The sequence below is a fragment of the Bacillus rossius genome, chromosome 18, assembly GCF_032445375.1.
Source record: "Bacillus rossius redtenbacheri isolate Brsri chromosome 18, Brsri_v3, whole genome shotgun sequence".
NCBI lineage: Eukaryota > Metazoa > Arthropoda > Insecta > Phasmatodea > Bacillidae > Bacillus > Bacillus rossius.
In genome coordinates this window covers 7,889,472-7,902,487 of record NC_086345.1, presented here as the reverse complement: position 1 = coordinate 7,902,487, position 13,016 = coordinate 7,889,472, and the positions used below count along the sequence as shown (strand labels likewise).

The following is a 13,016-nucleotide window of genomic DNA, read 5'->3' as shown; positions in this document are numbered from 1 at the left end:
ACTTTTTTTGCCTACACTCTCGCACTTTTTTTGCCTACACTCTCGCACTTTTTTTGCCTACACTCTCGCACTTTTTTTGCCTACACTCTCGCACTTTTTTTGCCTACACTCTCGCACTTTTTTTGCCTACATTCTCGCACTTTTTTTGCCTACATTCTCGCACTTTTTTTGCCTACATTCTCGCACTTTTTTTGCCTACATTCTCGCACTTTTTTTGCCTACATTCTCGCACTTTTTTTGCCTACACTCTCGCACTTTTTTTGCCTACACTCTCGCACTTTTTTTGCCTACACTCTCGCACTTTTTTTGCCTACACTCTCGCACTTTTTTTGCCTACACTCTCGCAATTTTTTTGCCTACACTCTCGCAATTTTTTTGCCTACAGTCTCGCAATTTTTTTGCCTACACTCTCGCAATTTTTTTGCCTACACTCTCGCAATTTTTTTGCCTACACTCTCGCAATTTTTTTGCCTACACTCTCGCAATTTTTTTGCCTACACTCTCGCAATTTTTTTGCCTACACTCTCGCAATTTTTTTGCCTACACTCTCGCAATTTTTTTGCCTACACTCTCGCAATTTTTTTGCCTACACTCTCGCACATTTTTTGCCTACACTCTCGCACTTTTTTTGCCTACACTCTCGCACCTTTTTGCCTACACTCTCGCACCTTTTGCCTACACACTCGCACCTTTTGCCTATACACTCGCACCTTTTGCCTACACTCGCACCTTTTGCCTACACTCGCACCTTTTGCCTACACTCGCACCTTTTGCCTACACTCGCACCTTTTGTCTACACTCGCACCTTTTGTCTACACTCGCACCTTTTGTCTACACTCGCACCTTTTGCCTACACTCGCACCTTTTGCCTACACTCGCACACGTTTTAAATACTCTCGCACTATTTATGCATACATTTGCACACTTTTTTGCATACACTTACACTCGCACTCTCTCACACTTGCACTCTTGCATGTGCGCGGTTGTTTCTTGCGGGTGACACGTCGCGCTATCCCCACTCCAGGGCCGTTGGTGCGGGCGGTGATCGCTGGAGCAGCCTTGAGCTCCACGTGGTTGAACCCCGCCATGCTGCAGGGATAGGCGGGTCGCGCTATCCCCACTCCGGGGCCGTTGGTGCGGGCGGTGATCACTGGAGCAGCCTTGAGCTCCACGTGGTTGAACCCCGCCATGCTGCAGGGATAGGCGGGTCGCGCTATCCCCACTCCGGGGCCGTTGGTGCGGGCGGTGATCACTGGAGCAGCCTTGAGCTCCACGTGATTGACCCCCGCCATGCTGCAGGGATAGGCGGGGCGCGCTATCCCCACTCCGGGGCCGTTGGTGCGGGCGGTGGTCGCTGGAGCAGCCTTGAGCTCCACGTGGTTGAACCCCGCCATGCTGCAGGGATAGGCGGGTAGCGCTATCCCCACTCCGGGGCCGTTGGTGCGGGCGGTGGTCGCTGGAGCAGCCTTGAGCTCCACGTGGTTGAACCCCGCCATGCTGCAGGGATAGGCGGGTCGCGCTATCCCCACTAGGGGCCGTTGGTGCGGGCGGTGATCGCTGGAGCAGCCTTGAGCTCCACGTGGTTGACCCCCGCCATGCTGCAGGGATAGGCGGGGCGCGCTATCCCCACTCCGGGGCCGTTGGTGCGGGCGGTGATCACTGGAGCAGCCTTGAGCTCCACGTGGTTGACCCCCGCCATGCTGCAGGGATAGGCGGGGCGCGCTATCCCCACTCCGGGGCCGTTGGTGCGGGCGGTGATCGCTGGAGCAGCCTTGAGCTCCACGTGGTTGACCCCCGCCATGCTGCAGGGATAGGCGGGGCGCGCTATCCCCACTCCGGGGCCGTTGGTGCGGGCGGTGATCGCTTGAGCAGCCTTGAGCTCCACGTGGTTGAACCCCGCCATGCTGCAGTGATAGGCGGGTCGCGCTATCCCCACTAGGGGCCGTTGGTGCGGGCGGTGATCGCTGGAGCAGCCTTGAGCTCCACGTGGTTGACCCCCGCCATGCTGCAGGGATAGGCGGGGCGCGCTATCCCCACTCCGGGGCCGTTGGTGCGGGCGGTGATCGCTGGAGCAGCCTTGAGCTCCACGTGGTTGAACCCCGCCATGCTGCAGTGATAGGCGGGTCGCGCTATCCCCACTAGGGGCCGTTGGTGCGGGCGGTGATCGCTGGAGCAGCCTTGAGCTCCACGTGGTTGACCCCCGCCATGCTGCAGGGATAGGCGGGGCGCGCTATCCCCACTCCGGGGCCGTTGGTGCGGGCGGTGATCACTGGAGCAGCCTTGAGCTCCACGTGGTTGACCCCCGCCATGCTGCAGGGATAGGCGGGGCGCGCTATCCCCACTCCGGGGCCGTTGGTGCGGGCGGTGGTCGCTGGAGCAGCCTTGAGCTCCACGTGGTTGAACCCCGCCATGCTGCAGTGATAGGCGGGTCGCGCTATCCCCACTAGGGGCCGTTGGTGCGGGCGGTGATCGCTGGAGCAGCCTTGAGCTCCACGTGGTTGAACCCCGCCATGCTGCAGGGATAGGCGGGTCGCGCTATCCCCACTCCAGGGCCGTTGGTGCGGGCGGTGGTCGCTGGAGCAGCCTTGAGCTCCACGTGGTTGAACCCCGCCATGCTGCAGGGATAGGCGGGGCGCGCTATCCCCACTAGGGGCCGTTGGTGCGGGCGGTGATCGCTAGAGCAGCCTTGAGCTCCACGTGGTTGAACCCCGCCATGCTGCAGGGATAGGCGGGTCGCGCTATCCCCACTCCAGGGCCGTTGGTGCGGGCGGTGATCGCTGGAGCAGCCTTGAGCTCCATGTGGTTGAACCCCGCCACGTGCAGGGATAGGCGGGTCGCGCTATCCCCACTCCAGGGCCGTTGGTGCGGGCGGTGATCACTGGAGCAGCCTTGAGCTCCACGTGGTTGAACCCCGCCATGCTGCAGGGATAGGCGGGGCGCGCTATCCCCACTCCGGGGCCGTTGGTGCGGGCGGTGATCGCTGGAGCAGCCTTGAGCTCTACGTGGCTGAACCCCGCCATGCTGCAGGGATAGGCGAGTCGCGCTATCCCCACTCCGGGGCCGTTGGTGCGGGCGGTGATCGCTGGAGCAGCCTTGAGCTCCACGTGGTTGAACCCCGCCATGCTGCAGGGATTGGCGTGTCGCGCTATCCCCACTCCGGTGCCGTTGGTGCGGGCGGTGATCGCTGGAGCAGCCTTGAGCTCCACGTGGTTGAACCCCGCCATGCTGCAGGGATAGGCGGGTCGCGCTATCCCCACTCCGGGGCCGTTGGTGCGGGCGGTGATCGCTGGAGCAGCCTTGAGCTCCACGTGGTTGAACCCCGCCATGCTGCAGGGATTGGCGTGTCGCGCTATCCCCACTCCGGGGCCGTTGGTGCGGGCGGTGATCGCTGGAGCAGCCTTGAGCTCCACGTGGTTGAACCCCGCCATGCTGCAGGGATAGGCGGGTCGCGCTATCCCCACTCCGGGGCCGTTGGTGCGGGCGGTGATCGCTGGAGCAGCCTTGAGCTCCACGTGGTTGAACCCCGCCATGCTGCAGGGATAGGCGGGTCGCGCTATCCCCACTCCGGGGCCGTTGGTGCGGGCGGTGATCGCTGGAGCAGCCTTGAGCTCCATGTGGTTGAACCCCGCCATGCTGCAGGGATAGGCGGGTCGCGCTATCCCCACTCCAGGGCCGTTGGTGCGGGCGGTGATCGCTGGAGCAGCCTTGAGCTCCACGTGGTTGAACCCCGCCATGCTGCAGGGATAGGCGGGTCGCGCTATCCCCACTCCGGGGCCGTTGGTGCGGGCGGTGATCGCTGGAGCAGCCTTGAGCTCCACGTGGTTGAACCCCGCCATGCTGCAGGGATAGGCGGGTCGCTCTATCCCCACTCCGGGGCCGTTGGTGCGGGCGGTGATCGCTGGAGCAGCCTTGAGCTCCACGTGGTTGAACCCCGCCATGCTGCAGGGATAGGCGGGTCGCGCTATCCCCACTCCGGGGCCGTTGGTGCGGGCGGTGATCGCTGGAGCAGCCTTGAGCTCCACGTGGTTGAACCCCGCCATGCTGCAGGGATAGGCGTGTCGCGCTATCCCCACTCCGGGGCCGTTGGTGCGGGCGGTGATCGCTGGAGCAGCCTTGAGCTCCACGTGGTTGAACCCCGCCATGCTGCAGGGATAGGCGGGTCGCGCTATCCCCACTCCGGGGCCGTTGGTGCGGGCGGTGATCGCTGGAGCAGCCTTGAGCTCCACGTGGTTGAACCCCGCCATGCTGCAGGGATAGGCGGGTCGCGCTATCCCCACTCCGGGGCCGTTGGTGCGGGCGGTGATCGCTGGAGCAGCCTTGAGCTCCACGTGGTTGAACCCCGCCATGCTGCAGGGATAGGCGGGTCGCGTTATCCCCACTCCGGGGCCGTTGGTGCGGGCGGTGATCGCTGGAGCAGCCTTGAGCTCCACGTGGTTGAACCCCGCCATGCTGCAGGGATAGGCGGGTCGCGCTATCCCCACTCCGGGGCCGTTGGTGCGGGCGGTGATCGCTGGAGCAGCCTTGAGCTCCACGTGGTTGAACCCCGCCATGCTGCAGGGATAGGCGGGTCGCGCTATCCCCACTCCGGGGCCGTTGGTGCGGGCGGTGTTCGCTGGAGCAGCCTTGAGCTCCACGTGATTGAACCCCGCCATGCTGCAGGGATAGGCGGGTCGCGCTATCCCCACTCCGAGGCCGTTGGTGTGAGCGGTGTTCGCTGGAGCAGCCTTGAGCTCCACGTGGCTGAACCCCGCCATGCTGCAGGGATAGGCGGGTCACTGCGCCTGACGCCACTCCTACTTTTAAGCCAGTCAATAAGAGGCAAAGTAAGAACTTTTTCCAGCAGTCCTGAAAACTTTATATAAGGGTAATTCAAGGACGCTGAATCGAATGATGTTAATTTTTTTTAAATCGGACGTGAAGTTTTTGGTTTGACTCAGTTTCTCTCAATCTAGGCGTTTAAGCGAAAAATATTTCAAACAAAAGTTGTGGATAGTAAAAAAATACATAAAAAGGTTCCCAGGCCCATCTTCGTATTTGTAAACATGAGAGAGAAATATTGGAGAGAAAGTAGTAAAGCGTAATTGTAAAAGTGGGGCTAGTGTACGTACGAGCGTACGTGAGAACTAAACAAACGAAGGGTCTTCGGCAATTCTCGGGCCTCTCCGTCATGACTATAGAGTGCGGGTGAGAGACGGATCCATTTAACCTCTCTTTTTTATTATCTCTCGCGTTAGCGAGTATTTTTCGTCTTTGGATGTCAGGTGTCGAGATGGACCAACGTCAAATAATTCTGCACGACAAAATAATTAGTCATAACTTCACAACAGAAAAGGGTTACACGAGTTATTTGTGCGTCGTCGTGTGGCTATTGAGGTGCTCTAACAGCTCAGCTGTAGTCGAGTGCAAGGTTGTGCGGGTCACAGTCGCAGCAGGCGGCGGGAGAGGTCTCGCTTCAGAACTCGCCAACAGAGCGAGCGCCGTGCACTTGCTGCAGGGTCGCCCACCAGCACGGCTGGATCAACTACAACCATCAACACCCCATACAGATGGACGAAGGCGAAGCAAATGAAATCCCGCTTTAAATGTATTTAATGTACATTAAATATTTTAAACTTTATAAATGTAAAATATGATATTAAGATTAATCGGGGAAAAAATATAAATACATTTATATATAAAAAATCGAGTTTCATTTCTTTCCTCTTATATTGTACCTGGCAGTCCACAAGAAAGGTTTTTAAGCAAAAAAAACAATTTATGGTAGTGTAGCGATGATAACTACCCCGATTTTTTTTATTTTTAAATATTGTTACGAACGCAGACAGGACCGCGACACGCCCTAGCTTCGGAGCTGGTTGGCGGCCCCGCACGGCCACTGGCGTAAGGCAGGCCACGCGTGCCTGGCTGGATTACAAGGGTCGTCGCTACCCCCTCCCCGCTCCGCTCCCCGCGCAAAGTCCTTACTCGGCTCTTATATATCGCTGAGCGGCTTGGGGAATTCCGCGGGCCGCCGCGCGGAGTGGCGTGAACAAGCGACACTCTTCTGGATGTTCGGGCATCGGGTCGGCCCGGGATGACGCTACAAGTCACATCTGCTCTAGTAGATTCGAGAAGGACGCCAGAGTACTTGAGCCGCGACGCCGGCCTCCGCGGCGGTTCCGAGCGGATTAGGAGCGAAGGAAGTGCGACATCGGCGAAGAGGGCGAGAGACCCCCTCGAGAGTGGCGCGACGCGGAGCGATGGGACCGTGTGAGCGTGCGACTGAGTGGCGCGAGACTGTGTGTGGACAGGCGCGAGGTAAGGGGCAAACCACTGTTGAGACTAGCTCCAGTGAGGAGTGCGAACTGTGGGACTTGACAGACATTGAGTGACTTGAGAATAAACATTTTTAAGTGCCAGTTATTTGTGATCGGACATTTTTAATTGCAATTATTCATTAGAAAAGTAAATATTAGTAATTAATACAAGTAATAAAACTTAATTGGGCTATCTCTTAGGAACCCAGTTCTCCCCACATTACATAGGTCGAAACAATATGAATTATTCAGTTAATGATTCAGCGATAATATATTAGTATTTGTACAAACATTGCATTTAAATTCCCTGACAATATTTTTTCGTAACTATTCACTAATTTTTCCAGAACCTCAAAATTCATCGACAATTCCAAGGTTTTTTTTATATTTAGATTTTTTAAAACATGCCCCCTCAGAACACAACATTACTTAATTCGCTACGCAGAGCTGCAGTAAAGTGTGGAACATCCCTAGCCACAATATAAAATTGACTATTTAATTTTTTTTCCCCACTCGGAATCTGCACTGGTATCAAAAATCCTATTGGGAGCATTCTGTGTGTCGTGATGAGATCTGACTTGCAATGTCTCATCCGTTAAGTAATTTACAAAAAAAGAACACAAACCTACCGGACGTTAAGAATGTCCCCACTTAAACCTTCAAGTTTCGATGCAGGGACGAGATAACACACAACATGTTTGACGCACAGCAGAAAATAATTTGGAAAAAAGACCCGAAGTTCTTTACGACAAATCGACAAAAAAGAGAAATAATTGTTCGCTATCACGTTTCGGTGATACATAAAATTTTGTCAACTTTTATTTGCTCTTCAACAAGACTAGAAAAAAAAGGACAAATTCTACATAAATCCTTGTGTTGCTTGGCAGCTGACCGCCGCTTCAATGGTCGGGAGGGTGAAATCTCGCCAAGAGACGTGTGCACGGTATCTTTCAGAAAACGCGATGGATCGTGGCTTATGGAAAAAGCTAATACGTCACAGCAGCTAGCCAGGGTGGAACCCAACACCTCCTGAATGAGATGCATGTTCTATCCGAGGACAAGCCACGTGAACTAACGACCCGTCTCCCAGCATACGGCGCAGTTGAAGACACGCAACATTGTCGCCATCAAGATAATAAATAGTTCCTCTTCATGCGGTCGCAATGTACCATCACTCTCCAGTTTTTGTTTTAAATTAGGTTACTGATTTCAAAATCGTGTGAATGAATATTTCTGCGCAGACCCACTAGAGTTATGGTGGCAGCCAAACTGAGAACACAAGAGAACGATAAGTGTGACCTTGAAGCTTGCAACCAGCACTTCCACTCATCATCCCGGAATAGAAGCGCGTCACTCCCGCGCCAGACCGCCTCCAGCAAGCAGGTTCCTGATAGGCTACGACGAAGCCTCTGGCCCCCACGTGGTTCACAGCCTTCAGACACCGCGTACTCTGTTCATATGCATTCTTCTCGCTGCTTCACACGTGACACGTGATTCCTGCCGGGTCGTTACCACAACGCCGAAATACCATAACGCCGAAAGACAAAATTGACCACAACGCAGACAGCTGGAAAACTGCTGTGTACCACAACGCCGAAATAGCAACTGAATGAATTTGTGTGAGTTTCTTAAATGTATCTTAACGCCGAAATACCACAATCAAACCCAACCTAACCTAGTCCAACCTAACCTAGTCCAACCTAACCTAGTCCAACCTAACCTAGTCCAACCTAACCTAGTCCAACCTAACCTAGTCCAACCTAACTTAGTCCAACCTAACATTTGTGGCAGTCCTGCAATGACATTTTTCGGCGTTAGTGTATTTCGGCGTTCTCACTGCCTCGAACGCTTTCCAAAGTACTTGTCTTCATGGTAGTAACAGTAGCAGTCACTATTGCGTGACATATTTTACAACCAGACATACTGCCAATGTAGAGAATATTCGACAATTGTTCCTTATTGCGTATCAAGTTTACATAAAATCTGCATTATGCACGTATTCAAAAACAAAACAAAACAAAATATTTTCTTAATTGTACAGTTTAAAATCACAAAAACATTCAACTGCCTAGTTTGTTTTTAAATTTTACGTTGTGGATGTTACACAGAACTGCTCCCGGGGACAATGCCCTTAAAGTTGGTAATTACAAAAATTGCATCAAACACACACGCAATTCCTTTCTTTCTTTTAGTATTTTATGATAAAATACAACCGGATACGCAACACGGAACAGTGACCGAAAATGCCTACAACTATGGCCTGAAACAGCAGTACTAGCCTGTAGCCACAGACCAGCAGGCAGGCCATGCCCTGACGCCTCAGTCACACTGGCTGCTGGCTACATTCCTGAGCGTGGGAGCGTGGGAGCGTGGGAGCGTGGGAGCGTGTGAACTCGGCGAGTGTCGACTACACGAGGACGACGCACCTCACTCACGACAGATGTCACTTGAAACCTTGCAGCTGTTTTACATGCGCTTTTCATTTCCTTTAAATATCTTTATTTAAAATTAACTGCAAAGACAATACTGGTGATTTTCTCACAACACTGTGCAACACGATTGCTTGGATCAAGATTGAAAGGGAAAAAATCTCCCAGTACCTGGAGTTTCGTTCTCTTGGTATAGGACTCGAGAAAAAGAAATTAATAAAATTCTTAAAAGAAGAAGACTATTATTTTTTCTTACAATCCAAGTGAATGGAGGTTATTTATAGACTTGCCCAAAAGTAGTCTCAAAGGTGTAATTTTACATAATGGAAATGTCTTTGATTCATTACCAATTGCGCAATCAATGCATCTCAAGGAAACATGAAAATCTCTAAGTTATGCTAAAATGTGTGAACTATGAAAAACATTCTTGGACAATTTGCTGTGATAAAGTTGTTTGTATGGCTACACAAATATGCTGTGTTTATTTGTGAATGGGACAACCGAGCCAAAGACAAACACTGGAAGCAGACAGACTGACCTACAACCCATTTCACAGAACATAATAAATGTACCACTTGTTCAACAAACAAGGTACTATTGTCTCCTCTTCACATTTAACTCGGATTAATGAAGCAGTTCACTAAAACACTTCCAAAAGAAGGTGACTGCTTCCAGTATATGTATGGTAAAAATATTTCCGAAAATATCTTACGCGAAACGGAAAGAAGGGGTCTTTGTGGGACCGCAGATCATAAAATTAATGAAAGACAGTATGTTCGAAAATACAATGGATTCTGTAGGGAAAAAAAAAAGGCCTGGGTTTCTTTTTAAAGTTGTGACCAACCTTTTGGCCAACAAAAAAAAACATCCAGAGTACAAAAGAATGGTTAAAGAAATATTGGGTGGATTTCATGAAATCAGGATAACATGAGAGTGAAACTTCACTCGGGTAATTCTTACTTTATATATATATATTAAATATATATATTAAATTCCTTAAATGTTGTTCACTATTTTTTTTCTAATCCTGTCATAACCCAAAAAAAATTAATGAGTTGAAAAACTTGTGTTTTCACGCGGGAAAGCCATAATTAACATATCTATTTACTATCACAACCAAACACATGCATGGCCCGCTATGCATTGCCAACCCAGACTGAGGTACCGCACTCTCTGTCTCGACATCGCCATTAGGCAACCGCCGATGCGTCTGTCCAACAGGACCCGGTCTGCCGCTGGTTCGTGGGTGTGTGTGGCAGATGGCAGCACTGCGGGAGTGAGCGAGTGCAAGTGCACAGTGCCACATGGCGCACGTGCAGACTACCGTTAGCTGGTTTGTCGGAACCACGTGTCGGCTCCTTGAGGAGGGGGGGGGGGGGGGGGCGCGACAAACAGACTCACCAGGCGATACAGGCCTGCAGGCACGTAATACGCACAAAGCACAATAAAATTTCATTACTGCTGTTGCACAGTTACAACGGTCTCCACTCCCATGTTGGTGGCCATCTACTTACTACACAGAACTAGGCTAGATGTGCGACTCTTACAGTGAAAACTGCAACCATGTTATTCGCGACATGTTACGCTATACCTGTTGGGTTGGCTCCTTCCTTAACTACTAAAAAAACCTTGGATGGGATCAGAGATCAAACCGTGCGAGAAAATATTAACGCCGCTTGGTAATTAAATTGGCACGATCTATATAAATTAGGAGAAACAAAATGTTCAAGTAACCCTCACCGGAAAAAAAAAATGTGGCTACCAAATTAAAGTGAATTAAATTTAACTGGTTTGTTTGCCTGAATACAGATTAAGCATTACTTCTCACAATTAACATAGCTACGTTAGTAATATATTATTAAAGCTGCCATCTAGCAAGTGGGCTCCGAACTACTACTCGGTCTGTGCCTCAGCTACCATGCCTGACGAGTACACGACTCACCTCGACTGATCTGGAAAACACAGGCAATCATATAGTCGGCGGCCCGTTATACGGCACCGGTATTCTATATGAGCTATTACTCTGTGGAAGTCATAATTCTGAGCACATTCCGTAAGGATTTTCGAAGAAGAGATCCGAAGCACGGATGCAATGTAATCTCAGAGGCTTTTTTTCTTGAAACAGTAAAGCTCATTAATATTTTTTCTATTGCTATAGAGCAGTTAATTACAACTTTTTAAAATACCATCGTAGTGTATATACTACGGGTAACCCCAAATAATTCTATTAAGTCGTTCAGAAGCTATTATTGTTTTAATATTCTAGTCATTCATGCACGGTGCGACCTATCCTATCTCCAGGAAATGTGCTTTATTTCAAGGGAGTCCATTGGTCGTACATGCATGCTACAGTTGGACTTCATTATTGCCAAGAATCAACTAGTGACGTATCTAGGGGGGGGGGGGGGTCAGCCCCGGGAACCTGCTTAGAGGGCATAGGACGAACCGACATTTTTTTTGTATAAAAAAAGTGTTAAATAAAAGGCGAATAAAAAATTATACAATATTTAGTAATATTGGTATTTTACTTACTATCAATAATCGTACGTTCTTTAAATTATTCATGCAATAGGGGACGTATGAATGGTATGGTACGTATGGACCAGGTTTACATAATTCAATTAGGAATGCCGAAGAAATTGTATCAAATCAATAATCATGTTTTCAATGGCGGTCTTTATAGCTACACCTGTAGTGAGATCAAGCGGCAAGCTTGTCCCATACTTGTTCAATATCGCAATTTAACGAAACAATTACATGTTTCTTTATACTGTGTGTTTCCGTTGACCTTCGAATGTTATTTATTATAAATACAGCACGTACGGTAAATAAAACGTGCACTTGAAAATATAATGTAAACGAACTATGCCTGATACGTTTAATGAAAAGGGAGGGGAGGGTGCTAATCACAATATCGGCCCCTGGAATCATCACCTGGAATGCACAGCCGTGTATACTCCACAAGCCACTGGATCAGTCGGGTTCTCTCTGTTATGTTCCTGGGATAGGTAAGTTGAAGGCTGTGCGAGTTGTTAGCGGCGGAGCTAGCACACGACAGCTGGAGGGAAGAAGGTAGAGGGGTGGAGAGGGGAGGAGCGTAGGGGGATGAGGGGTAGAGGAGGGAAGAGGGGTAGAGGAGGGAAGAGGGGAGGGAAGAGAGGAGTGAAGAACGAATAGAGGAATGAAGAGGGGAGTGAAGAAGGAAGAGAGGAATGAAGAGGGGAGTGAAGAAGGAAGAGAGGAATGAAGAAGGAAGAGGGGGATGAAGAGGGAAGAGGGGAGTGAAGAAGGAAGAGGGGAGTGAAGGAAGAGGGGAGTGAAGAAGGAAGAGGGGGAGTGAAGAAGGAAGAGGGGGATGAAGAGGGAAGAGGGGGAGTGAAGAAGGAAGAGGGGGAGTGAAGAAGGAAGAGGGGGATGAAGAGGGAAGAGGGGGATGAAGAGGGAAGAGGGGAGTGAAGAAGGAAGAGGGGAGTGAAGAAGGAAGAGGGGAGTGAAGGAAGAGGGGAGTGAAGAAGGAAGAGGGGGAGTGAAGAAGGAAGAGGGGGAGTGAAGAAGGAAGAGGGGGAGTGAAGAAGGAAGAGGGGGAGTGAAGAAGGAAGAGGGGGATGAAGAGGGAAGAGGGGAGTGAAGAAGGAAGAGGGGAGTGAAGGAAGAGGGGAGTGAAGAAGGAAGAGGGGGAGTGAAGAAGGAAGAGGGGGAGTGAAGAAGGAAGAGGGGGAGTGAAGAAGGAAGAGGGGGAGTGAAGAAGGAAGAGGGGGAGTGAAGAAGGAAGAGGGGAGTGAAGAGGGAAGAGGGGAGAGGGGATTGGGGAGAGGGGAGAGGGGAGAGGGGAGAGGGGAGAGCGGAGCCGCACTCACCTCGCTTGAAGCTGCCCAGCCGCATCTTGTGAGGCGGCGCCGCGAGCCCCTGGGGGCGGTGCTTGGAGCCGTGCGCGCCCATGGTCGGCGACACTGCCCTCCCGGTGACGTCACGACCCGGCGCTGCGCCGCACACACCACACACTCCCTCACACACACTCCCTCACACACGCACGCACGTCAGGGCGACTGGAAGACACCGCCCGCCGCTAATACTGATCGAGCAGAGCATGTAGTCAAACACCGTGCCATGTCGCTGATAGTGACCCGAGTGCTGCGAACAGCTACATTGGTAGGCGAGGATTCTCCACCGCACGCAGGGCGGTCACGTGGTCTGTGCGGTCTGTGCGGTCTGTGTGTGCCGGCTGGTCACGGGTCTGTCTGTGCTGGAGTGTTGGCGAGGACTGTTCTGTGTCGCTGTTGCGTAGGCCCAG

At 51.5% G+C, this 13,016-nt stretch overlaps 1 protein-coding gene across 3 annotated transcripts in view; it reads right to left on the bottom strand.

Moving 5' to 3' along the window:
* The window catches only part of LOC134541304 (uncharacterized), a 475,001-nt gene that overhangs the window by 215,648 nt on the left and 246,337 nt on the right, over window positions 1-13,016 (bottom strand). For 2 of the 3 annotated variants that reach the window (XM_063384632.1, XM_063384633.1), the window contains exon 10: window positions 12,583-12,705. The exons of the other annotated variant lie outside the window; for it this stretch is intronic. In XM_063384632.1, coding sequence (XP_063240702.1) covers window positions 12,583-12,705 — 123 coding nt within the window. The remainder of the gene's footprint in view (window positions 1-12,582; window positions 12,706-13,016) is intronic. 3 annotated transcript variants of the gene reach the window in all.